Source organism: Brassica rapa, chromosome A04, assembly GCF_000309985.2.
Source record: "Brassica rapa cultivar Chiifu-401-42 chromosome A04, CAAS_Brap_v3.01, whole genome shotgun sequence".
Lineage (NCBI taxonomy): Eukaryota > Viridiplantae > Streptophyta > Magnoliopsida > Brassicales > Brassicaceae > Brassica > Brassica rapa.
In genome coordinates this window covers 13334483-13361913 of record NC_024798.2, presented here as the reverse complement: position 1 = coordinate 13361913, position 27431 = coordinate 13334483, and the positions used below count along the sequence as shown (strand labels likewise).

Genomic DNA, 27431 nt, shown 5'->3' with positions numbered 1-27431 from the left:
AGCACAATTTTTTTTTTGTAACTACCTAGACACAATCTTTCATCCTCATCTTCTGAGAGAGATCGAATTTTTGTTACGTGGTTTCTGACTCCTGGTTTTTTTTTTGGTCTAAATGTTATTCTGACGCTCTGGTGATTCTCTGGTATGTTATTGTTGAGTCATATCGAATATAACATATTTTTTCACTTGTAAACATCATTTGGTTATCTTAAGATTTCAATTTTAGTTCGGTCACGTCAAAAATGTATGAAGATAAACTATTTTTCGTGGAAAAGACAAGGAAAGAAAAAAGAAACAGTGAAAGTAACGCGTTTGAATTAACGCGTTTTAGTCTGAAAGTATGACTATTGGAAATATTGGCCAGAAAGTCAAGAAAAGTGAAGATTCAACATCACACCAGAAGCCAAAACTAAATGACAATTCGAATTTATGTATTTTTGTTATTGTAAGCGTCAACTCTCTTATAGTCTATGCTAAGTCGCTATGTAAAGCTCTCTGTCGTGATATCATTAATAGGGTAAATCACATACATATATATATGGGATGGTCTCATAAGAGATAGCTTTCATCCCAAGTAACGATATATCCTAGGAGATTCTATATCCTAAGTAATTGGAAACTTAACATTATCGTAAATATATATGATATATCTAATACTCCCCCTCAAGATGGAGAGTGTAGATCTCGAACTCCCATCTTGCACAGTAGATAATTGAACTGACGCCGTCCAAGAGCTTTAGTGAGAAAATCTGCGATCTGATTTTGAGAACTAACATGTCGTGTTGAAATGACTTTATCCTTAACTGCATCTCGGATGATATGACAGTCTGATTCAATATGTTTGGTGCGCTCATGGAACACTGGATTTGTTGCAATATGCAAAGCAGCCTTGTTGTCACAGTACATTGGTATCGACTCTGTTTGTGTAATACCAAACGCTGTAAGAAGCTCTAACAGCCATTGTACCTCAGAGTAGGTGTAAGACATTGCTCGATATTCAGCCTCTGCAGATGATCTCGAAACAGTAGGTTGTTTCTTTGTCTTCCAAGAAATTGGTGTGTCACCAAGGAAGATGACGAAACCGGTGAGAGATCTTCTTGTTCGTGGACATCCCGACCAGTCAGCGTCACAATAAATCGCAAGCTTCAGAGATGGTTGTGAATCCAAGAAGAGACCCTGACCTGGACATCCTTTTAAGTAGCGAACCACTCGAACAGCTGCTTCCCAGTGTTTCTTGCGTGGCTTAGCCATAAATTGTGCTAGCAAGTGAACCGCATAACTTAGTTCTGGTCGTGTGATAACAAGATACACAAGACGACCAACCAACCTTCGATATTGAGCTGGATTTGTGTGATATTCACCAACCTCTAGTCCAAGCGTGTGATTCTGTTCAACAGGCGTGTCAAACGGTTTTGAACCAGACAAACCACATTCTGAAATAATATCCAGAGCATATTTTCTTTGTGAAAGATAAATGCCACTATTTGCACGAGATACCTCTAATCCCAAAAAATATTTAAGAACACCAAGGTCCTTCATGCGGAAGCACTGACTTAAGTAGGCTTTGAATTTTGCAGTAAAGGCTTCATTGTTGCCTCCAATTACCAGATCGTCCACATAAACCAGAACATAGAGCTTTGTATTCCCGTTGACGTAGGAGAACAGAGAGTAGTCTTTGCGATTCTGGATGAAACCAAATTTAATGAGGGCTTGAGAGAGCTTGGCAAACCAGCACCTTGGTGCTTGCCTAAGACCGTAGAGTGACTTTCGAAGTTTGCAAACAGCATTCTTCTGAGTAGATGAGAACCCTGGTGGTAGTCTCATATATACTTCTTCGTCTAAGTCCCCATGCAAGAATGCATTGTGGACGTCCATCTGATACAAGTTCCAATTTTCTGTGGCAGCCAGTTTGAGTAGAACTCGTACAGTAGTTAATTTAACTACAGGAGCGAATGTTTCATTGAAGTCTTCGCCCTCTTGCTGCTGATTTCCATAAGTGACTAAGCGAGCTTTGAAACGCTCAATGGTGCCGTCGGAGTTATATTTGATCTTGAAAACCCACTTACATCCTAGAGCATGCTTTCCTGGAGGAAGAGTGGTCACATCCCAAGTATGCTGGTCTTCTAGTGCTGTAATTTCAGACCCTACCGCCTCTCTCCAAACTTTTTGAAGCATTGCCTCTTTGAAACTAGTAGGTTCCTTTGATTTAAACACAGCCGCAAGAAAGGCTTTCTGCGAAGGAGAAAAAATATCACAAGATACATAATCAGTTAGTGGATAAAGACACTTACTAGAGGAGCTATGATGTGATGTTGGTGGAGCTCGAGGGGGTTTATCATGTATTGTTGCAGAGTTCGTCACATAGTCTTTTAGTAGAACCGATGGTTTTGATTTTCGATGACCCCGACCAAGCACTTCCTGTGATGTGCTCTGTTCTTCTTGACTATTAGTTTCTGGTTCGGTAGGGTCTACGGGAGGTGTAGGAAATTCGTCTGCGAGTGGGGATGCAGATTCTCCCCCTGTCTCAGCAGAAACTGGAGCTACCTCTTGTGCGCTAGCAACCGGAGCGGATATGTGAGGTGATATGATCTCGTCAAAGAACACCGGCTGAGGTTGTGGAGTAGGAGCTACAAGCTCAGGATGCAGCTCTGAATATGGAAACACATCTTCATGGAATATGACATCGCGAGATACAAATGTTTGCTCACTCTGAAGGTCAAATACGAGCCAGCCTTTCTTGCCGTACGGGTACCCTAGGAAGATACACCGAGTTCCACGATCTTCAAACTTGTCAGTAGAACGACGAACTTTTCTAGCGTAACACAAACATCCAAACGTCCGAAGATCTTGATATGCTGGAGATCGTTTCGATAATATTTCAAATGGAGACTTGCCTTTCAGTAGAAGAGAAGGCGTCCTGTTGATAAGATGGGTAGCTGTTAAAATACTTTCACCCCAAAAACGAATGGGAAGATTAGCTTCCATTAGCAGTGATCTGGCTATGTTAAGAATATGGCGATGCTTGCGTTCCACGCGTCCGTTTTGTTGTGGAGTTGCCACACACGAAGTTTGATGTACGATCCCTTGTGAATCAAAATACTTCTGGAGACATGTGAACTCTGTTCCATTGTCAGTTCGTATGATTTTCACTTTCTTGTTGAATTGACGATCTACAAGAGCGAAGAAATTTTTCAAGACATTTCCTACTTCAGATTTCTCGAGAAGCAAGAAAGTCCAGAGAGCTCTTGAAAAATCGTCCACAACGGTTAAGAAATATGATGCTCCACATGAAGATTTTTCTCTATAAGGCCCCCATACGTCGCAGTGAATCAATGAAAACAAATCATCTGCTTTATTAGAACTCTCTTGAAAGGTTACACGAGTTTGTTTTGCACGATTGCAAGTATCACAAAGCACATCTAAATCACTATTGCTTGAAGAAAATTTTCCTAAATCTGATAGAAAAGACAACACTTTCGACGACGGATGTCCCAAACGTCGATGCCATAAATTTCTGATATCCTTCTTGCTGGTGTGGTTTACTTGAGGAAGAACTGAACCAGTAAGATGATAAACCCCTCCGCGCTCTTCACCCGCACCAATCAAAGTCCTCGAAGCTAGGTCCTGTATCACACAAAACTGTTTAGTAAATATGACAATGCTTGCAATTTCATTAAGCAACTGCGATACAGAGATCAAAGTAACAGAAAGCTGTGGTGCGTAGAGCACGTTATTTAGAATAAGCTTTCCATCAAGATTCAAAGTTCCATGACGTGTTCCCCAAGTTACTCCACCATTAGGCAGAGAGATTGCAACCGCGTTGATCGATTTGAGGTTCGTTAATAGATTGATGTCACCGGTCATATGGTGCGACGCTCCAGAATCTATGATCAAATCATACTTGCTGTGTGTCCCATAAAGAATGAGTTTTTGTTTCTTACCAGAGAGTTTCTCTTGAGTTTGCTTCTGGTTAACAAAGTTTGCTATGGAGATCCATTGACTCTGTGTGAGTTGCGGAATTCCTGTTTCTGAGGTTGCAGGATCGTTAATGACTGTTTGTGATGGCTGTTGTTGTCGAACTACTTCTGCTTGATTTGCAGACGGTCCGCCGCGACCTCTTCCTCTGCCTCTGTTAGAACCTCTCCCACGTCCACTTGAACCACGACCAGTGGATGTTGTTGGCTCTCCAAACCATTCAGGATATCCTATGATCTTGTAACATTGATGTTTTTCGTGACCCGTTTTCCCACAATGTGAGCATGTCACTGACTGATTCTGTCTTGCAGCTGCAGCCGTAGCAGAGAAACCAACTACTCCACCAGTTTCAGGTTTTTCTTGAGTAACTGCCAGATGTCTCTCCTCTTGCGTGATCAGTGAGTAAACGCTCTCCATGTTATATTCGCCAAGACGACTGAGCAGGTTTGATCTTGCTGTGCCAAATCTACTCTTATCAAGTCCCATAAGGAACTGATGCATTAAGATCTTTTCTTGTGTTTTACGGAATTTTACCATTGATTCGCACCTATCTTGCCCGCAGCAACAGTTGAAAGACCCGTCAAAACCAGACAGATCATCCCATAATACCTTCAGCTTCCCGTAATACACCTCCACCGTTTGTCCATCCTGTTTACATGCTGAGATATCAGCTCGTAATTGATGTACGCGAGTATCATCTCCGGTGGAGAATCTTGCTTTCAAGTCTGACCACATCACAGAAACATCTGAGACGAGAGAGATTGAGGTCCGTAGGTTTGGTTCGATGCTGCTGTATATCCATCCGATGATCATGGCGTTTACCATATCCCACCGTTCAGCTTCATCTTCTTCTTTTGGTCTTTTTAGAGTTCCATTGATGAACCCTAGTTTCCTCTTCGTTCTAAGAGAATTGGTCATCAATTTTGACCAACGTTCATAGTTTGATCCGTTTAATAAAAACGGAGTCTGTACCTGCCCTGTGTGATCAGAGGCATGTAGATAATAAGGAGAAATCAAGCTTCGATCGCTAACTGCGATTTCTTTGCCGGAGTCGCCTGACATCGTCCTGTTTTATTTCTTTATGAGAGCTTTGAAAAATTTACAGGCCAAAAGGGAGGCTCTGATACCATGTAAAGCTCTCTGTCGTGATATCATTAATAGGGTAAATCACATACATATATATATGGGATGGTCTCATAAGAGATAGCTTTCATCCCAAGTAACGATATATCCTAGGAGATTCTATATCCTAAGTAATTGGAAACTTAACATTATCGTAAATATATATGATATATCTAATACGCTATAAAGAGAATAACCACACTCGGGACCTCCCTCGCTGATTAAACTTTTGCTTTAGCTAGCAAGTGTTCTTGAGGAAAGATGCAGCCCATCTTCAAAGCGATCATTCAGAACGACATTCCAGCTTTTCTGGGGTTGGTGGAAGAGAAAGAATCGTGGCTGGAAGAGAGAAACGTGGACCAAGACAACAGCACGGTGTTGCACATGGCTGCGAAGCATGGGCATGGAGAACTTGTCTCCAAGATTATTGAGCTCAAACCTTCCCTCATCTCTTCCCGCAACGCACACGGAAACACACCGTTGCATCTCGCTGCTCTCCTCGGAGAAGTGAACACAGTTAGGACGTTGTTAGAGTTTGGATCGGAAACGTGTTCCGCACGGAACAACAGCTGCCAAACACCCCTCCATTTTGTTTGCCGCAGCATTTCCACGGAGTCTGCCAGATTATTTGCGGAAAAGACACATTCTGTCAGCCTCGATGAACTCAAATTTTCCATATCAAGTGGATCAACATGTAAGTTTCTTTCTTGTGCTCAACATTTTTTGTTATCTAAAAAGCCTTTTTTTAAATTTAAAAAAAAACATTTTTGTGATCTTTGTATATATAAACTCACTGGCCCACTGTTGTATTCGGACCATTGTCAGTTGTTACAAGGATAGTGCTGGAGAGATTCCCATACCTAGCTAGGGAATTAGCGTGGGTTGTGGAAGACTCGCTAACGACGCTATTGCATCACGCGTGTGATAGAAGAAACCTTGAACTGATAAGTATATTACTAGGGCTCGATCAAGGATTAGAAAAAGCTCATAACACCAACGGTTTATCGCCTTTGCATCTGGCGGTCCTGAGAGGCCCGGTTGTTGTCCTAGAAGAGTTCCTGGAAAAGGCTCCATTGTCCTTCAGCTCTCTCACGCGATCGAAGGAGACTGTCTTTCATCTCGCTGCACGAAACAAAAACGTAGATGCCTTCATTTTCATGGCAGAGAGACTGAGCATTAACAACCAAAAACTTATGCGGCAAGTAGATGTTAATGGCAATACGGTCTTACATATCGCGGTTTCCATGTCTTGTGGTGCTCCGGTGAGCTATGATGCACCGGGACGGATACGGGGACAGAAACGGGGACGGAAGCGGGAACGGAAAACGGCAAAATTTAAAAATTATGGGTACGGGTACGGCAAATATATATTAGTAAAAAACATAAAATATTTATAAAAAAAACAAATTTATACAGCAAATCTAACATAATTAAATATAATTTACTATAATATGTCTATTTTGCCAACTAAAATTAGAAGCAAGATAATAGTGACAGTTAAAAGACAATTACACAAGCATTAGGTCCCGTGAAAACTAGTCTTATTCATAACTAAGTTCTCTAACCGTCCCCAAGCCGTACCAGTGCTGTCCCCGTGAAGTACCCGTCCCCGAAACGTTTCCGGTACCGGTACGGCATCTAAATAGACGTCCCCGTGCTACACAGCCGGTGAGTAGTTTTCTATGCGGTTGTCAATTTTATAATAAAAGTAAAAATCACTAAATCTTGTTTCAGCTTATATACGCAAGCACTGCGGTAGACCAGTCAAACCCTTATTTATCATGTTAGCTATACCGAAGAAAATGAAAAACAAAATCAAATTTGCCTCATATATAATTTCTTGTATTCATGGTGTCTGCTCTGACATATTTCTTATTGAACAAATTGTAGCTGCTACGATACATTGTTGGTAAGAAGATAATAGATATCAACTGTAAGAACAATATGGGTTTTACAGCTTTCGACCTTCTCCTTCAAGAAGCCGAAGACTTTGAGTTATTATCAACCTTGCTGAGGTTGGATACCAAGCTGGATTCTGATCAGAGCATTGAGGAACAAGGTGAGCACTCTAATCCATACAATAAAGGATCTCAAGAAGGCGTTAAATCTTTAGATATCCCTGGAAGCTTAAAAGAGAACGAGGTAATACGGTTGCTTAGGTTAATCGAAACGAACACATCAAAGATAGCACATATAAAACGAAACAAGAAAGGGGCGGTTGAAAGAGATCGTAGAAGCTTGGAACGTGAGATGCATATAGAAGCATTACAAAATGCAAGAAATACGATTGCTATAGTGGCAGTTCTGATTGCTTCAGTTTCTTATGCGGGTGGGATTAACCCTCCTGGCGGCGTCTACGATGATGGGCCATGGAGAGGGAAATCCATCGTAGGCAACACGACACCGTTTAAGGTTTTTGCAATATGCAACAATATCGCACTCTTCACCTCATTGTGCATTGTTATTCTTCTCGTTAGCATAATACCTTACAAGAGGAAACCCTTGAAGAGATTACTGGTAATCACCCACAGGATGATGTGGGTTTCTGTAGGGTTCATGGCAACTGCTTATGTTGCGGCGTCTTGGGTGACCATACCACTTTTGCGTGGAACAAGATGGTTATTTCCGGCCATTGTCTCCATTGCTGGTGGGTCTTTGATGGTTCTCTTTTCCTATCTCGGAGTAGAGACAATCAGTCATTGGTTTAAAAAGATGAACCGTGTGGGAGATATACCGGTTTATTTTATGCAAAAATGGCGTGTAAGAGATATACCTCCCATTTCAAGGAGGACCAGGGTCACCAGCCCAGATCATTCCAAAGCGTCTTCTTTTGCGAGGACCAACTCTGATTTAGCTGCCTCGGAAAATTCGGGCTATTTCACCTATTGACTCTCTGGGAACATTCCCACTACGGCACCACCTGCGATCGAAATCTCCGCAAGCTGATTAATAAATTCCAACCAGGTGGTTTTGAGCCATGCCTAAAACAAAAAATCAAAAATTTTAATAATAAAAATATAAATTTTTTTTTTTTAGATATCTTTTTTGATTGATTTGTTTTCTGTTTCTTAGTATCACGAAAAACTTTACACTATTTTGTCCTAACAGTATATTATTAACATTTTCTATGATCCATAAAATTAATGAATATATATATACTTTATTAAAACAGAAGTACACTTAGAAAATAACCCTAAAAGTTACATAATATTTACAGTCAAATGCCATTGAGAATTAAATTAATCTTACATTAAAAATGATTGTCTTTTCAACATATTAATTGTTTTCCTAAAATAACTCAAACAAACTACAAAATAAAGAAACATATTATTAATAACTCAAACAACTACATATTATTAAATAAAAGAACAAGCATAAATAATTCCCCTGCAATATCGACACTGTAATATTGCTTATTATATGAGTCCGATCCTTAGCTTACGTAACCTGTACGAACATCAAATTATATAAGCTTTATAAGAAATTAAACTAATAAAAACTAACAATGATTTTCATATGAGTTTGAAGTTTGAACAATTTCATTTCACTTTATTTCACGGTGGTGTCTGCAGCTTATTTGTAACCACCTTATTATATTGAAATATTCCACTGACTTCTATATGTCCAAATAATTAATAATCATTATTATTAATTAAAATCTAATATTTTTGAATCGAAAATCTTTTTCCCTCCGCCCCCAACAATCTTCTACTTAGACTTCGAAAAAAAAAATAGAAACATTTGCAGAATCTACTAATTTGTTTCTAAACAAGATTTTCCCTTCAATTTCGGAACAAAGAAGATATATATAAAATTTGATCCATAACTACTAAAATAAACGCAATATTCGAATTTCACCAATATAATCTTACTCTTTCCTATTTTGTTGGTTTCACAATAACACACAATAAACAAAATATTCTACATATTAATGCAAACAAGAGATGCCTTGCGAGGGTGGTTAAGATATTTCCTCAACTTTAGGGTTTTGTATTGCGTTAAAAAATTTGACCCACACACTTGCGGAACAAGCACAAGATCTTATCATTTCCTATTTTAAATCATAACCATTAAGATTTTACCATAGTTTCGAAAACAATAAACAGAATCAACAAAATATTCTTTTCATTTATTTCGCCTAATATACCTTGCAAAATAAGCAAAGATATTTATTCTCAACTAGGGTATTGTCCCTCTACTATATATTCTACCCGATACAAACCCATTCTACATATTCTTTTACCACTTACGCTGATGAAACATTAGAAATGGTTTTAGCTGATGAAACTGTTAGTTTTATAATATTTGTATGTTTTTTTTGAATTTTAATAAAATAGACTTTGAACAAAATCATCTCTTCCTATTTTTGAATGTTTTTTTGTAACTTAGTTTCATTATTATTTTTGGTTTGTCTAAATAATGTATTTGTTTTCAAAAATTTCAATAAAATATTTGAACTTTATATTCAACTTTAAAATAAAATATTTATAATATAATTTAATAAAACCCCAAATATACTTAAACCTCCGATACTTTACTATTTAATTTACCAAATAAACTAAATAAAAATACAATAAAAGAAAAACACAATCTCATAGTTTAAAAATGATGGCTAATCATATTGAACAAGACACACCGAAATCAAACCTGAAAAACATATGAATCTATAACTTAATAAGTATAAACAATTAAATTTATCAAATTTTCAAAAGTTAAAAATATATGATTATGAAAAACAAAATCATCCTTTTTTGAACAAGAAGAAAGCCCCCACGTTCTGTCTTGGATGGTATTACAAATATTTCACATTCTTTATCTAATGGAAACGAGGAAACAACAACAAACATACATCGTGATATCAATCAAGAGGATGATGATTTTGTTGGAGGATGATGATTTTATTCATAGCCTTTGAATAAATTAATTTCCGTAAAAAAATTATACTTTATTTATCTATTTCATATATCATACTAACTCATAATTCTTTATTTCATCATATTTTAATGATTTTCAATAGAAATGTGGCCCAAATTAAATTACCTTATCACAGTATGATCAATTTTGTTGCCACCGTGTGATCAAATTATGTTACAGCAATATTTGTATTATGTGATGTATTTTTGTCATTATTTGTATTAAAATTTTGATACATTATATAATGGTGTAAAATTTTTTAATTGCATTACGTAAACAGAAAAAAAACACCCGCCCGGTCGGGCGGGACCAGATCTAGTATACTATTCAAACTGAATCAAAATGGATAACAGAACACATAAAATTTCACCGATATTTTGCCTATCTCAAAAATGTTATGTATTCTAGTTTTTCATAAACATAAAACATCCAAATCTTTATAATGAAAATGAAAGTTAGCCCAGATATCCGGTTGCACATAAGACTACAATAATGGATTTGTTATCGTATCATTATTTGTCAAATCAGCACTAAATGGGTTTATTATTCAATTAGCAACTGCCATTTGCTGGCATCACCATTAGCCAATAATGGATTTGTAATCGTATCACTAATTAATTACTTGTTAATCGTATCATGGATTTTTTTTTCTTTTGCCAAACTAAGCGGACATCTGCTTGTCGTCACCTCCGATAAGTTCTTAAGAGCATGATCACTAGTGTAAGAGACAGAGTTTCTTAAATAACTTTTATTAATAAAATAATTATATAATTAAAATTTATTTTAATAAAATAAAATAAATTATTCACAAAAAAATATGTGGAGAAAAAATTAGAGACTAAGTTAAAAGATGTAAGAGACATCTCTTAAATAATTTAAGAGACATATTTTATTTTTCTTTCATTTTTTAATTTTTTTTATATTTTAATAGCAAGAAACTAGCTAAAATTTTTGCATTATGTTCTAATGGTGGGGTAATGTTATCCATGTGTGTGTGTGACTTGCTGATACTCTAATAATTTTACCATATAGCTGTCATTTTCACTAGGTTGGAATAACCCACTAACTTTCGGGACTTATTAAAGCTTCAGACCATATGCCAAAAATATAAATTATGGGCTTAATTGAAATGGGCTGTAGTTTTATATAGGGCAAATCTCCAAAATAGCACATTTCTAAGTTTATATCATAAAAATAGCACTCAAAAACTAAAATGACCAAAATAGCATTTAATCTTTTGAAAAATTTAAATTTTTTTATTTTTCAAAATTTGAAATCTTATCCCAAAACCTCACTTCTCAACTCTAAACCCTAAAACCTAAACTCTAAACCCTAAACTCTAAATTCTAAACCCTAAACCCCACCCCTTGAGTGCTATTTTTGTGACTTTTAGCCTTGAGTGCTAGTTTGGGAACAAAAACTTGATTTAGTGCTATTTTGGTCTTTTTCTCTTTTATATATAGCTTTATATTTACTGTGATAGAATTATTAAATCAAGTTTTAACACAATAGTATGTTCTTTTCTTTGATAATACTGTATTTCGCATATATTTGTTATCAACAATATCACATTATTTTCTAAAAACGCAGATATATAATTTTCAAAAGAAAAAATCTTTGCCAGCTAGTATATTGTAAATAAAGATCTCAAATCTTCTCTATTAAAAGAGAAGTATCATTTTTATCTACCATAAAAAAGTCATACTAGCTTTATTAGGTCCATTTCATTTATTACATTTATTTAATTATTTACATTAATTTATTAAATATATAAAGATATTAATAATAAATCAATTTTAAATGTAAATTTAAATTTGATTTTTAGTTATAACAAAATGTTGAAAAAAAATCTAACCAAATTTTTCTAAAAATTTAAAATATTTTATTTAAATTAATACCATTAATTAATTTCGTAATTAATAATATATACTATTATACATTAATTTAAATAAGATTATTATAAAACAAAATAAAATAAAAATGTATGCTATTTTTCAAATTTTATAATTATATTCTATATCTTCTTTATTAAAAGAAATACCATAAAAATTCATACTAGGTCTATTTCATCAATTACATCTATTTGATTGTTTAAGTTAATCTATTTAATATATAACATTTCTAAAAAATCTTATAAATTATATAGATATTAATAAATAAATTTTAACTGTAAATTTAAATTTTATTTTTACTTATAACAAAATATGTTGGAAAAAATCTAACAAAATCTTAATAAAATTTTAAAATATTTTTAAATTAATGCAGCGATTGATTTCATAATTAATAATATAGTATTATTATAATATATTTACTTATAAAAACTCATAATATACTAAAATAAATAACATAGAAATATAAATTATGCTAAGAAAATATTAGTTCTATAGTATAACTAAATAAAATTTTAAAATGTATTGTATTCAGTCTGTAAAAATTAGAAAAAATGAAGGTGATTTTCAATTTGTTTATTTCATACTATGAATTTATTTTACCAAACTCGAAAATATATTAATATATGATAACAATTAATAATAAAGTTAAATGTATAAAACAAATCATTATACATTATTAATATCGAATAATAAACATAACCAATAAAATTATAGATTTACACAATATATAACAATAAAATGTAAATTATATCTTTGAAATTTTTGCGATGATATCTGTTATATATTTATAAAATGAATAATCTAGTGACTAATTATTTTAACTAACCCACTTGTCTATCTGTCCCACTTGGGCATATTTTACCTCTATCTTATGCTCCTCAACCATTGGAATACGGAAACCACAATTACTATTCCTCATATTTATCTATTTAATTTGTCATGATTGTATAAAGTTTGTTTAAAAAGGTATCTCTAAAAACATATATTTATATGAAAAAAGATAAAGTTTCAAAACAATACTAATTAAAAAAAATAACCTAGTAAATTAGTTTTAACAAAAAAAACTAGTAATAAAAATTAGTTAGGTAAAACGAATTAATAAAAACAGGAAAAACACGTGGATCCACGTTTGCGTACACGTAAAAAAGACTTGTGTTTTCCTAATTCTTCTTGCCGTTGCGAACAAATTTTAGGCTCTAAAACAATTATTAATTTATATGATCGGACGGCAGTAATACCACCGCAAGCTATCACGACGACCAATCTTAACACGTGTACGGCTAGTAACTATCACCATCTCCACATCTCTCCCGAGAAGTTGGGTTGTAATTCGTATTAATGAATATCTCGTGTACGTCCTGATATACGCTGACGTGTACGAGTCTTTTTCTATGTTTTTATTTTAGGAATTTAAATTACTATATAAACCCTTTTAGTCTCTCTGTTTATATTTCATTAAATTAAATATTTATTTTTATATCTGATATTTCTCTCCTCTCTGTTCATCAATGGCGATGAGGAAGCTTTTATCGAAGCGTATCTTCAACATCTCGAACCAATCGTCGCAGAGTCTAACGAATTGCCGCACATCTTCCTCGTCGGTATCCGTGCGAACCAGAATCGCCCCGGAGCCCGGAGACTCCGGGATCTCGCGGCGGTTCTTCCACAACACCGCCGTGATTAGGCCGGAGATGATGCAGATGCCGGTGGGAGAGAGCTTGATCGAGAAGCTCCGCGAAATCGACGGTAGCAAGGATCGAATCCGATTAGACGGGATCGCTCCGCCGATGAGGGAGACGGCGAGTTTGACGGTGGAGGATACGAAGAAAGTTCTGAGAGCGGCGCAGATGGAGATGGTGAAGACGAAGCTTAGAGAGAGGGGGAGAAGCTGGATGACGTATTCGGAGTTTGCTAGCGTTTGCTGTGAAGCTTCGTCGGATCCGGAGGACGGAGCTAGAATAGCGACGATGCTTGATGATTCAGCAAACGTCATCGTTTTGGGAGGTTCCGTTTGTCTTAGACCAGATCAGGTACTTTCCTCATCTTGTTACCTGTGAAATGAATCTCTGAGTGTGCAGCTGCTTGAACTGATTGGGAGAGGTTAAGGCTCTCTGAAAAAAAAAACATGAATTAGGTTTTCTTCTTTCGATTTTTGATCTTGAAGATACCGAAAACTGATACCTTTTTTCATGGGTTGTTGTATCTCTTTCTTTTGATCCCAATTCAACAGGACAACTCAAAACCAGAGTATCACGTTGGAGGTTCCCAAGTTTGACGTGGTGATGAAGAAGAACAGTTTCTACAGAGACCACCATAGCTTTTCTTTCCGTCCCTTCCCTAAACAAAACCATTGATACATAACCCAAAATGAAAACTAAGAGAGAGAGAGAGAGAGTTGGGAAGCTTTAGTATCGTTTGCTAACAGGTTTTGGGGGTGTTAGGATAATGAAAGTTGAAATCTTTATAGACCATATCATGGGGTAGGTTTTTTGTGTAGAGACTAGTGTTCTCTGGGCAGTAGTGTTCAAGATCTTCTTGTGTGGATTAACTGACCATAAGTTTATTGTGTGTGTGTTAGAGTGCAAAGTGTGTCCCAAAGAAGGTGTTAGAAGTCTTCTTTCACCCAGAAATTTTCGTTTTTTTTTCTTTTTCCCTTGTGTCTGATCAGGTCACAAAATCAATTTAAGGATTGCTTGTTTTGTGTTTTTTTTTGTGTCTGTTTTGGAGTGCTAATTGTGTCCTAATGAAGTAGGTGGAGGTCTTGTTTTACCCAGACGTTTTCTGTTTTTCGTCCTTGTTTCTGATCAGGTTACGAAATCCATTGAAGGCTTGCTTCCTTTGCCAAAGATTCATAACCCAAACGACCCACGAAGGATCGAGTTGAAAGAGCTCGAGGCAGTTAAGGCAGTGATCGATGTGAAAGCGCACTCTTTGGTGCGGAGAGAGCTCTGGGCTGGTCTTGGTTACTTGATACTACAGACCGCAGGGTTCATGAGGCTAACGTTTTGGGAACTCTCGTGGGACGTGATGGAGCCAATCTGTTTCTATGTCACGTCCATGTACTTTATGGCTGGGTACGCTTTCTTCCTCAGGACGTCGAAAGAGCCTTCTTTTGAAGGGTTTTACCAAAGCAGGTTCGAGGCTAAACAGAGGAAACTGATGAGTCTTGATGAGTTTGATGTTGAGAGGTATCAAGAACTGAAGAAGCTGTTTTGCCCTAAGTCTTCAGATCGTGTTTCCAAGATTCTTGGAACTGCCGGGAGTTAAATTTTGAATTTTGTAGATTCAATGTTGTTGTCACAAATGGTGTCTGATTTTTCCCAACTTGAAGAATCCTACCAAGATAAGGGAGAACAAAAAAAAGATAAAGGTAGATGAAGTTCTCAAGTTTTCAGTTTTCCAAAAAAAGAAAAAATGTTTGCGGCTTTTGTAACATCAGGGAAGAGTCATGTTTCAATGTTTTCATTATGATCAATCTTATGTGTAAACATCTTGTAAATAAGTGTTCTTAATGTATACTAAAAAAATGTATTCATATTTCCACAAATTAAATTAAACTTAATCCTAACCTTGCCGTAACCAGAAATCTGAAGAGACTGTCAATGAAAATCTGAGTCTTGTAGGGAAGCCAGTAGCCTGCCACAAAACGCAAATAATTTCTCAATGAAGAAAAAATGTTTATCGGTATGAGAAATTGCAACTGGATTACCATTTACATTTGGATTTATGGTTTACTAATTATTATTTACTAATTACCATATACATATACATCACTGTTTTTTAGAGCAAAAAAATGAAGTGATTTCTGCTGACATAGCATTAATATAGTAAACCATAAATCCAAATGTAAATGGTAATCCGGTTGCAATTTCTCATCCTTCAATCTTCATACCGATAAACATTTTTATTATATTTTCTTTTAATATGTCTACATAAATGTTTGTTTATTATTTATGAAAAAATAATATTATTCACCTAAAATAAAGAATTACGAAACATATACAATACAATGCTATGTCAGCAGAAATCACTAAAGTGACTTCTCTTTTAATGTATAGGAATATATTTTTTAAATATAAACTAAAATAGTACATTTTATTAAGAATAATTATGCAAAACAACATTATACAGCTACTAAAAATGTTTCCTAACAATACCTAAATAAGTAGACTTTTTTTTTGTCCGCAAAAAAAAAAAAACTAGACTTTTGTTCTCGTCGTGAGAGATTGTAATTTTTCCGATTGCTTTGTTCACTTGTTTAGGGTTGATAATTTTAATTAAAAATAAAATAAATCGCCGTTTATGAAAGAGATTTCTAGTAGTTGGGCCATATAATAAATCAAAATATAGAAAAGGGAAAAACAAATATAAAAACTAAAAATTAAGAAATAGCCTCGAACGTTCTCTCTCCCTCTCTCAAGGTACACACACTATTTTCGTTTTCTGTAAGGATTCTGTTTTCTCACGATGTCATGTCTCCTCTTTACTCTCGTTCGAATCTCTTCTGTCTAGCGAATTTCTTGTCTTCCTGTTCCTTGTCTTGTTATTTTCATGTAAGTTTCCTCTTAATTTTGATCTAATCGGATAGATTTAGATCTATTTATCTTTATCAAATATAATCGCCAGATCTCTAAATCGGAGATAGAAAATTTAGGGTTTTGGTTTCAGGGTTTGTCCCAGGGCTTTCAATTGATTCTAATTATAATTTCTAGGTTTAATTTTGATTTGATTTGTTTTTTGCAGTAACAGATCCAAATAGATGGAGAAGGGAGAGTCAACAAGCACCTCTTACTCCGACACCAACGGCTCAAACGAACCAGATCACGACTTCGAATGCAACATCTGCTTCGAGTTAGCTCAAGACCCCATCGTCACTCTCTGCGGCCACCTCTTCTGCTGGCCTTGCTTGTACCGTTGGCTTCACCACCACTCTCACTCCCAAGAATGCCCTGTCTGCAAAGCTCTCGTCCAAGACGACAAGCTCGTCCCTCTCTACGGCCGCGGCAAGAACCAAACTGACCCGAGAACCAAACGCTACCCCGGAATGCGGATTCCGAACCGACCAGCTGGTCAGAGACCCGAGACGGCCTCTCCTCCTCCTCAGCAGCCTCAGAACGACGCGGCGAGTAACTTTTTCAACTACGGGATTGGTTTGATGGGTGGGTTTATGCCCATGGCGACTACCAGGATTGGGAACTTCAGCTTTGGGGTTGGTGGGTTGTTGCCTTCTTTGTTTAACTTTCAGTTCCATGGGTTTCCTGACGCGGCGCTCTATGGCACCGCGCCGGGTTACCCTTTTGGTGGTTACCATAACGGTTTCCGTGGAGTTCCTGGTGGTAACAATGAACCGACGGCGCCTGGTGGAGGGCACCCAAGCGATGCAGCTCTGAAGAATATCCTCATTGTCGTTGGAATCTGCGTGTTCTTCTTCCTTTTATTGTGAAAACAGTTTGGTTTTTTTTTTATTATCCAGGTATGATAGTTGCAAACTCTCTTACTTGGTTTGAACAATGTCTTGTATATACGTTACGGTAATAGCCTGAGTATGTGTCTGCTTTTCCTACGTTTGTTTTTTGCTATTTGAAGAAGATTACTTGGATCTTCTATACACAACTCTCGTTTTTTAATCTTATTTGCTTTTGACGTTGTATCTGCATCTTATGAGAACTAGTTGGTGTGGAAAATAACTATTGCATATTATGATTTAAGGTTGAATGTATTTCTGCTGTAGTACTCACTGATAAACATCACTTACTCTTCCATGCCTTAGAACTAGCCTCTTTTGAAGCTTTCAATAAATCATTAATCTTCTACTAATACCAGTCCTAATCATTCACTAATCATGCGTAGTAGATGCAACGCAGTGCGGTATGATCTGATTTCAAGAATCCGGAAAAATTGTTTAACTATTTGTAGAACTAGTTTTTAATCTGCAAGCCTTAGTGATGTTCCATTGATTGTGCAGACAAGAACACAATGATTTGGTTATGGTTGTTGTGGTGTAGTTTAAAAAGTGCTGGGACCTAGAGTTATAACTTCGTAAGAGTAAAGTATTGTATTAGACTCAACATAAGAATGAAGTTACAAGATACACGATCATTTGCTATCTCTGTCCTAAAATTATCATAGATACAAAATAGAAATAATATGTTTCATACATTTAAAAGACAAGTCGATATCCAGTTCTTGATCTTGGTAGGTTGACTCCGGCCGATCTCTGGTTGCCTTTTTCCCACCGAAGTTGTCTTCACAACTAGCAGTTGTGGATAAGATCATAACCATCTTTTCAAGGTTGAAAATTTGCGTCGGTGTTAATCACGGAAAGAGGAAAAACTAACCATTGTATAAGCCACTAGGCTTTAATTCGTTAGTCAACATTCTGTTTCAGCTAAAATTATGAGCAACGAGACAGAACCGATTAGTTACTGTCGGAAACCAGAAGAGAAACAAAAAAAAAAAAAAATCCTTGTGTCATCCCTTATGTCGTCTTTGGCGACTAAAGAAAAAAAATCAATGGCAAAGATATAGTAAATTTATATAACAAACTGTTATCCATTCTATTATTCTAATCATGTAACGAGACAAAAAAAATATTCAATCAGCTCCATGAAGAGACCATTTCCCACTTTCCTTCTTTTGACATTCAACAAACCGTTGACTTTTCCCACACGTTTCCTTTATATCCAACTATTAGCCTTCGCAGCGAGATCTTGCAGAATCAAAACGATGATCTTCTTCTTCATCATCCTTCTCCAATGTCTCTCCTTAGCAACCGCTCAACAGCCTTATGTCGGAACATCAACCACCGACTGCTCCGTCACCGATAACTCAACCTCTGTCTTCGGCTACTCTTGCAACGGCCTCAACAGAACCTGCCTCACCTACGTCATTTTCAGGTCAACTCCTCCTTTCTCCACCGTCACCTCCATCTCTTCCCTCTTCTCCGTCGACCCCTCTCTCCTCTCTTCCCTCAACAACGCAGCAACAACCTTCTCCACCGATCAACAAGTCATCATCCCTCTAACTTGCTCCTGCTCAGGCAACTACTCCCAGTCCAATCTCACTTACACAATCCGACAAGGCGACTCGTACTTCCGCGTAGCGAACGACACTCTCCAGGGTCTTTCGACGTGTCAAGCCTTGGAGAGACAGAACAATGCTTCCTCTCAGTCTCTGTTTCCCGGTATGAGGATCCTTGTTCCTCTCCGTTGCGCGTGTCCCACGGCTAAACAAGTTAGTGAAGATGGCGTCAACTATCTCGCCAGCTACACCGTGGTGTTCGGAGACACGGTGGATGTCATCAGCCAGAGATTCGGCGTCGAGACGAGTAAGACTTTAGAAGCTAATCAAATGTCTTTTGACGATGCTGGAGTTTTCCCTTTCACCACTCTTCTTGTTCCATTACAGAACCCTCCTTCAAATCTCAACTCCATGACTCCTCCTCCTCCACCTCCGTCTCCACCTCCTCCTCCGGTTTCACCAAATGGTAAGAAACAGAAGAGAACATGGGTTTATGTTCTTGTCGGAATCCTAGGGGGAGCTTTGGTTTTGAGTTTAATTGGAGCAGCGATGTTCTGTATGCTTAAGAAGGTTTCAAGAAAGAAACAAGAACCAGACAATCTCGATAGCTTCACGGCCAAGAAAACATCAAACTCCTATCAAGAATCTGACTTCGATCCGCTAGATGGCTTATCAGGCATGGTGGTTGACACCTTAAAGGTTTACAAGTTCCACGAGCTGCAATCCGCGACGAGCGACTTCACATCTTCCAGTTCTATGGGAGGATCAGGGTACATCGGTAAAATCAACGGCGACGGTGCAATGATCAAGAAGATGGAAGGAAACGCATCGCAAGAGATCAACTTACTCTCGAAGCTAAACCATTTCAACATCATCCGTCTCTCTGGTTTCTGTTTCCACGAAGGAGACTGGTACTTAGTCTATGAACACGCTTCTAACGGAACCTTAAGTGATTGGATCTACGCGAAGTCGTCTCTCTTGAGCTTGACTCAGAGATTGCAAATCGCTTTGGATATAGCAACGGGGCTTAACTATCTACACAACTTCGCAGACCCTCCTTACGTCCACAGGGATTTAACGAGCGGGAACATCTTTCTTGACTCCGAGTTTCGAGGAAAAATTGGTAACTTAGGGTTAGCTAGGTCTACGGAGAGAGATGGAGATTACGTGTTGACCAAGCATGTGGAAGGGACGAGAGGGTATTTAGCTCCTGAGTATTTGGAACATGGGTTGGTGTCGACCAAGCTTGATGTTTATGCTTTTGGTGTTGTGGTCTTGGAGATTGTTACTGGTAAGGAAGCTTCTGAGTTGAAGAAAGAGATCGATGGAGGTAATGATTTGGAGGAGTTTTTGGTTAGTGGAAGCTTCTTGCCTGAAGGGTTAGTGAGTTTTGTGGTGAGATTGGTGATGGATTGTTTGAAGAGAGATCATTTGAATCGTCCATCAATGGATGAGATTGTTTTGTCTTTGTCCAAGATCTTGACGGCTTCGAAAAGCTGGGAATCGTCTTACTAAAGGCCCATTATGTTTTATTAGCCTTTTAGGCTGCATGTTAACCAAAATGATTTTTCTTTTTGTTTGTTTTTAGAAGCTTATGTTCTTGTGTTGGATTTGGTCAGAAAAATGTTGACTGGGTTTTAAGTATGAACTAGACTTTGACCCGCGCGCCCGCGCGGATGTTTGGTTTATTTTTTATAAATAAAATATGATTTGTTATCTTTTTTAAATGCATGTATACAATGTTAACAGACATTCGGATTCTGGTACTCATTTGAGTTCGGATCATCTGGATTTCAGGTTTTTTAGTTTGAAGATTTCAAACCTATTCAAATATTTATAAATTTTGGTCCAGGTTTGGTTCGGATCTTTGCGGGTTTCATTGGATTCAAATAACCCAATTATATTATTTTAAAATTTTAAAATTCATATATACTATAATTTTCACAAAATCTAAATGTAAAATTAATATATTCAATATGAATTTGAATAATATATGTCAAATAAAGTTAACATAAAAATTGATTTGACTTTGAATATTTAGATGGAGAATATTTAACAAAAAAATTGGTCTATGCAACTGGTAGACAATAAGTAGTTCACGTAAATATATGTATTCATGAATTCCAAAAGTTCAATCCACTTCTTGTGTAGGTTAAATCTGCAATGATTCAATTAAGGTTGCGTAGGCGCATAAAAGCAAATGCCATATTTCAGGCCCGAACATATGACTGATTGTTGCACATTAATAATTCGCTTGAATATAATTATATAGAGTACATTTAGACTTGAACAAAAAAAAAACAGTAAATTTAGACAACATTTTGAGAATCGTTGTGCATCAATTAAAGAACATACCAATCAAGAAATTGACCATATTATCACATCTCCAACAAAAATCAAAACAGTTTGCATTTAAGTCCAAAACTATTCGTAGTGTAGAGAAGTAATGGGCATTTATATATAGAGAAGCAAAGTGTATTTATATACAGAGAAGTAACTTATGTCAGCAAGAATACATTCAAGTGACTCCCCTCCATAACTTGTGTTTTACTTCCACGAGTGAAGGAGTTTCACGTGGATTAGCCAACCAGTTTTATACGGTTTTACATCTTTAAGTAGTGTAACATCTTTTTGGATTGCCATTTTTATGGGTGTTCTTAGAATCTGATTGTGAATTGAGTTAACATGAAGAGAGGTATATACAGTATATATATATATATGCAAGTATTTTGATATTAAATAGCGATTACATTTAATATCATACTTAATTATGCTAGATTTAGGCGAGATTATAGGGCAAATAAATTAGTATATTCCTTTTAAAATATGTGTGAATATTCGTGTATTGCGTTTAACTTTCATAACACATACTAATGCAAGGGGAAAAGGATTGTGTATCACGCTAAAAATATCTCATATCAATTAGGAGTAGTGGTTATCTTAAAGTTAGGATGTTTTTAGTAATTAGTTCATATCCGGAAATCTATCTTTATTATGAGTATCAAATATAAGATGCAGCAGATCTTATTTTCAATTGATTGACTATATTTACGAAACTAATTTGTTACATATTTGATTGTGGCAAATACCTTTTTTTACAACGGTGGCAAGTAGTTATGTAGCACCTAAATATTGTTTATATTCTTGCTAGATTTTCGGTTCATTAGTTAATATTTTGGGCTACTTTAAAAATTTCCTTATAGGTGATACAAATACAGAACCGGTTATTTAACTTAAACCGTATGATTTTAATACACAATGAACGAATCATGACATGATGTCTTCTTTATTATAGACGTATATGTTTGCATCAATATGCTAAATTACGATTGCATGTTAAAAGAAGGTTCAGGATTTCAAATATACGTATATGATTGAATGAATATTCTAAATTATATATTGAATACCGGTTCAACTTGTATGGGTCATTCTTATGTGCATATGGTCTAAGGACTGGTATGAATCTGTTTGCATTGTAAGATAGGTAATATATCGGCCCACATAATAGAAATTGAGTTTCATGCATATGTAATCGGGTACGCCAGCCCCAAAGTTAATTTTTGGTTTAAATAGAATGGCATTTTGTTGTAAATATTAGGGAAAAGCTAGGGTTAATTCTAAATTGTACTTCAGTTTTAATAGTTTAGATTTGGTTGGCTACACTTTGGGTTAATGAATTTTGTAAATAGCAGAATTTTAATAATCTTATAAAAGGCTGTAAATTAAAAAAAAATATTACGAAAAATGCTGAATAAAAATGTAATAAAAGGATAAAACATTATATTGTTTACTAAAAATTGTAATGGTTTTAAGTGTTGGATAATTAGTTGATTTTCAATAGGTTAAATCTTTAAAATAATTTGGCAATGCTTGTAAGTATTACCATCAGTTGATGAAAAATATACAACATAGATATTTTTTGTTGTTAAAACAATTCTTCTATGTGAATATCACCGTGGGAGCTCGTCTTTGCGGATATATTCAGTAGATAGTCCATCTTATGTGTGGACTAGTATTTCAGCTGCATAAAAATTACTGTTTTCGGGAATCAGATAAAAAATTCGTTCGGAATATGAGGTCAATGTGTGGGAGGATCTTTAGATCTCAACCTCACCAACTAGGCCGGCTAGATCTTTAGCTCCATTCTTGCACCCGCGAATGCGAATCAGTGATCTGATCAACGGGGATTTGAAGAAATGGGACTGTTGAATTACTGGATAATTATGTTGTTCAAAAAGATATACCTCTAATAAAGAGTTTGGCCATAAGTTCATTTCATCGTCGTGATACATTTGGCTGAAATTACACGAGGAGTGGACAATACACAGTTAAATCTGACTATTAATGTGTTGCAAAAGGAAGAAGAGACGAAGTTCATGGAGCCAAGTATAACCAAGCTTCAAGTCTTTGCTTGAAAATAAAAGCACCTCAGAAGATGTCATTTTATATGGCAGCTGATAACACGACATGTGGCAGTAACGAGGAATCTGACACGCCGTAATATGAGATGTGATGATTATTGTCCAAGATGTGGTAAACCAGAAGAATCAGTTACTCATGCCATTTTTGAATATACGTCAGCTTTACAAAGATGGTCTCTTTCAGCGACACCATCTAGCCCCAACATCTTTCCTCTACCGAGTATTTATGCCAACATGGACTACCTTTCCTAGAGAAAGAATAGCATTGTTGAACCAAAATTAGATAGTGATCCTTATCCCTGAATAATATCATACATCTGAATAATATGTTACATCTGAAATGCTAGGAATGATAAATTCTTTAGAGGGATAGATATGGATCTTTTGGAACTAGTCTGATATGCAGAGAGTGAATGTCAAGCTTGGTCCAACGCAAACGAGATGATAACTCGACCTCCACCTCCACCAGATGCAGTATTGAAAAATCCCAAATCTTAAGCTTGGGCAACGTATGTATGATTGATGGGTCATGGACGGATTGCAAGGATCAGATTGCAATGATCTGGTTGCAAGGATTTGATTGCAATGATAAAAGAGCCTCAAGCTTAGTCGAGCTTTGCAACAAAATTAGAGATGATAAAGATTATGATGATATGTTTCTCGAATTTCAAGATCTCTCATATTCCAAGAGTGCAAAATAAGATTTTATATTCTTTAGCTAGGACGGCGAGGTCCTTTTATAAAGAACTTTGCTTTATTAGTTGTACTATTCCGGGCTGGTTATCCAGACCACTTCAAATTTGAGTAATAGAACAATAGTTTGTTGTAAAAAAAGAACAATTCTTTTAAAATGGTAACAATTTGGAGGTCACTGGAAAACGAATCTCACGTTTAAAAAACAAATTAGCTCCAAATTTTGAAAATCATTTTTTGTTTGTTTCATATATTGCTCACAAACGTCAAGGTGGCAAGTTTTTTGAAATTTTAAAATATGAATTGTTTTAAAATTAATAATCAGTTTATATTAATACAAAATATATACTGAAAATAATTTGTAAATTATCCATCATTTTGAATATATATTTTTAAATATTAAGTATCTGAAAATAATTTTTCCAACAATATGAAACAAAAAAAATATTTTGTAAAATTAAATTTATATATTTTAAAAATTGTAACAGTGGTCTAAATTTTAATCATAAACTCTACAAACCTTTTAACCGCGAATTATTCTATTTAGTAAATTCAGAAATGATTTGCGTTTTTCAGTTTAGTTTTGAAATATATTTCCTAAAGTTATATCCCTTGATTGAAATGCATAAAAATTAGGGGAAAGAAAAGAGAGAGAATGGTCGAAATGACTTGAAGTTCGAAACTAGGATGATACAGGAACAGGCTGTATGATTGGTTGTCAGAACACGTGGCGATTTAAGACACGTTGATATGGACATGGACCACATATCCCACGTGGATATGACCATCCAGGCTTTGCCACAAGGACCCTATTTAAATTGAGTTTATGTTTTGTGTTCCTAGGACCACTTTTATTAGTGATAGACATGAGCCAGCATCGAGTCATCCACATAAAAAAACATTGCATTATACACACGGCGTTTAATATTATTCTCGTTAATAATAATTATTGTAATTTTCTCAAAAGTATTAAAGTGAAGAGTAATGGTAAATTGGTAATACATAGCTTGCTAGCGGCACAATATTAAAGTGAAGAGTAATGGTAAAACATAGTAGCTTGCTAGCGGCAGAACCGGTTATCAAGACGAGACAGTCGAATGAAAACATTCGCATTTGTCCTAAAAAATGTAGTGCTTAATATATACTCCCTCCGTTCGCGAAAATAAGTTTTTTTAGAGTTTTCACGTTTATTAAGAATACAATAAATGTTTGCAATTTAATTTAAAATTTATTTTTCAATACACTTTAAAATAATTATCCACCAATAAAATTTAATCAATTCAAATATTCACAATTAATGTTTCTAAAAAAAATACAAAAGTACTTTAAAAATATAAAAAATCTATTTATTTGGAACAAGAATAAACTTTAGAAAATTTTACTTTCGGGAACGGAAAGAGTATGGATTATATTTGTCAAAAAAATGGATTATCCGGTCTCTCAAAGTTCTCAAAACATATATGTATAAATCATCTAGTATTTATATAGTAACCGTTCCAAGCTTTATAAATTTCAGAAACGACTTTGACTAGCGAGATAATATTTAGAAGACAATAATACACATTTATATATGTGATATTTCTGCCCCAATGAGTTGAATGAAATATGTTCTCAATTTATTTTCTAAAATAACTTTTGACATCTTTTGTCATATTTCACCTAAGCAAGATAGATCTTCACTCTATATCATTCACAATTTTTCTTTAAAATAAATATTTATGCAACTAGAAAATTTTAGATAATTATTTGGTATAATATCTATATATATATTCAAAATTTACAACACACATTTTAGTGTACGTGGTTAGCTATTTTACACTGATTTATTTAAAATACATCATAAATAAAATCTAAAATCAACAAAACAAAACAAACAAAAAACAAAAAGATAAAAGGAAAATGATTGTGATGAATATATTTCGTGTAACTTATAAATTAATTGAGTAAATATTTATAAACCCTTAGACACCTTCATATAAACTCCATTATTCTACGTAAAATAGAAATAGTAAACAAGGCATTTTTTTATATCTACTATACCATCCTTCCAACCCTTAGTATATTTCATGTTTGCTTGAGAAAGATCTTGCTGCAATATAATAACAGACTAAAATCATGTTATTTTATATTTCATGTTTACTTGAGAAAGATCTTACTGTAATATATTAACAGACTAAATCATACTATAAAATAACATTAACAATCAGTTTTATATATTGCTAAATCTTATGTTAGTATACCAACGTACTTTACGTTACAAGTATTTTGCTTAGTCATTTCTTTTTTTTTAAATATAACCATAGAAGTATAATATACGTATACTTAAATAATCAGGTATTTTCTGTCCCTTGTCGATTAGTTTTGTCCATTGTATTTGTACCTAATTCGAGTATTATAACGTACTTATGATACCATACATCAGATCTACAAAGGATACTCCTTTTCAAGCAAAACAAGTAAAAATAATCCTCCTCTAAATCCACTATTTTCTATCTTCATGTTACATTTCAATACTAGAAGTATAATATACGTATACTTAAATAATCGGGTATTTTCTGTCCCTTGTCGATTAGTTTTGTCCATTGTATTTGTACCTAATTCGAGTATTATAACGTACTTATGATACCATACATCAGATCTACAAAGGATACTCCTTTTCAAGCAAAACAAGTAAAAATAATCCTCCTCTAAATCCACTATTTTCTATCTTCATGTTACATTTCAATACTGTTTCCATAATATATATATATACTAGGGTAACTCATGCGCAAGGCGCATGGAGAGTTTATTTGTATATATTATCGATAATTTTTTTAATATATTTGATCATTTTATTTATACATATACAATGTTTTTTATTGTTATTATATAATTTCTTTACGATGGATCGGATCAATTTTTATTAAAAATTGTGGAACTAAACTATAATTAATATATCATCGGTTGATTGGATTGGACATCAAACAAATATGACATAAAACCCTTATTTTTTTTTCCACCAAACACATTCTTGAAAAAAGTGAATAGTACTATTCCAGAATTGAATTATTTTGACATTGATCTTCCATATGGTTTTGAAAAGTTTCAGATCAACCATAAACTGATACATATTATTTTAATGCTTTTAGTCGTATGCTTAAGGAAATCTTATATTTTTGGAATTTAAAGTCGTTTTAAAAAATTCAAATATAACATATAAGAAAAACATATAAGGTTTCCTCATTTTTGTAATTTAAAATCGTTTTAAGAAATTTAAAATATAACATATAAGGTTTCCTCATTTTTGTAATTTAAAACCATTTTAAAAAATTTAAAATATAACATATAAGAAAAAATCTAATTTTTATTATATGGTTAATGTGATTGTTTGATTTTTTTAATAATATAAAATTAA

The 27431-nt window shown here is 35.0% G+C and overlaps 4 protein-coding genes across 8 annotated transcripts; all 4 read left to right on the top strand.

Annotated features, from left to right (window-relative positions):
* The first annotated feature begins 5282 nt into the window (after positions 1–5282).
* On the top strand, positions 5283–10845 carry LOC103864632 (ankyrin repeat-containing protein At5g02620-like). Its single transcript, XM_033289575.1, has 3 exons — positions 5283–5791; positions 5923–6359; positions 6988–10845. The coding sequence occupies exons 1-3, from the start codon at positions 5359–5361 to the stop codon at positions 7984–7986; spliced, it is 1869 nt and encodes a 622-aa protein (XP_033145466.1). The 5' UTR covers positions 5283–5358; the 3' UTR covers positions 7987–10845.
* Positions 10846–13353: 2508 nt separating this feature from the next.
* On the top strand, positions 13354–15471 carry LOC103864494 (calcium uniporter protein 2, mitochondrial). The gene is made up of 2 exons (XM_009142248.3): positions 13354–13933; positions 14712–15471. Exons 1-2 carry the CDS (start codon positions 13412–13414, stop codon positions 15168–15170), a joined length of 981 nt encoding a protein of 326 aa, XP_009140496.1. The 5' UTR covers positions 13354–13411; the 3' UTR covers positions 15171–15471.
* A 766-nt stretch (positions 15472–16237) lies between these two features.
* On the top strand, positions 16238–17603 carry LOC103249148 (E3 ubiquitin-protein ligase RNF185). Of its 5 annotated transcripts, none has more exons than XM_009142247.3 (2): positions 16238–16324; positions 16647–17603. In XM_009142247.3, exon 2 carries the CDS (start codon positions 16663–16665, stop codon positions 17344–17346), a length of 684 nt encoding a protein of 227 aa, XP_009140495.1. In that variant the 5' UTR covers positions 16238–16324; positions 16647–16662; the 3' UTR covers positions 17347–17603.
* Positions 17604–17858: 255 nt separating this feature from the next.
* Positions 17859–25924, top strand: LOC103864493 (lysM domain receptor-like kinase 4). Its single transcript, XM_009142245.3, has 2 exons — positions 17859–20570; positions 22571–25924. The coding sequence occupies exon 1, from the start codon at positions 18510–18512 to the stop codon at positions 20436–20438; it is 1929 nt and encodes a 642-aa protein (XP_009140493.1). The 5' UTR covers positions 17859–18509; the 3' UTR covers positions 20439–20570; positions 22571–25924.
* The last annotated feature ends 1507 nt before the right edge of the window (positions 25925–27431 follow it).

What these genes read in the sequence shown, in the direction of transcription:
- LOC103864494 (XM_009142248.3), top strand. Translation starts at nt 13,412, where the DNA reads ATGGCGATGAGGAAGCTTTTATCGAAGCGTATCTTCAACATCTCGAAC. An exon ending in TTTGTCTTAGACCAGATCAG is followed by an intron (nt 13,934 to 14,711) that starts GTACTTTCCTCA and finishes GTTTCTGATCAG; the next exon opens with GTTACGAAATCCATTGAAGG.
- LOC103864493 (XM_009142245.3), top strand. Translation starts at nt 18,510, where the DNA reads ATGAAGAGACCATTTCCCACTTTCCTTCTTTTGACATTCAACAAACCG.
- LOC103249148 (XM_009142247.3), top strand. Translation starts at nt 16,663, where the DNA reads ATGGAGAAGGGAGAGTCAACAAGCACCTCTTACTCCGACACCAACGGC.
- LOC103864632 (XM_033289575.1), top strand. Translation starts at nt 5,359, where the DNA reads ATGCAGCCCATCTTCAAAGCGATCATTCAGAACGACATTCCAGCTTTT. An exon ending in CATATCAAGTGGATCAACAT is followed by an intron (nt 5,792 to 5,922) that starts GTAAGTTTCTTT and finishes GACCATTGTCAG; the next exon opens with TTGTTACAAGGATAGTGCTG. An exon ending in CCATGTCTTGTGGTGCTCCG is followed by an intron (nt 6,360 to 6,987) that starts GTGAGCTATGAT and finishes AACAAATTGTAG; the next exon opens with CTGCTACGATACATTGTTGG.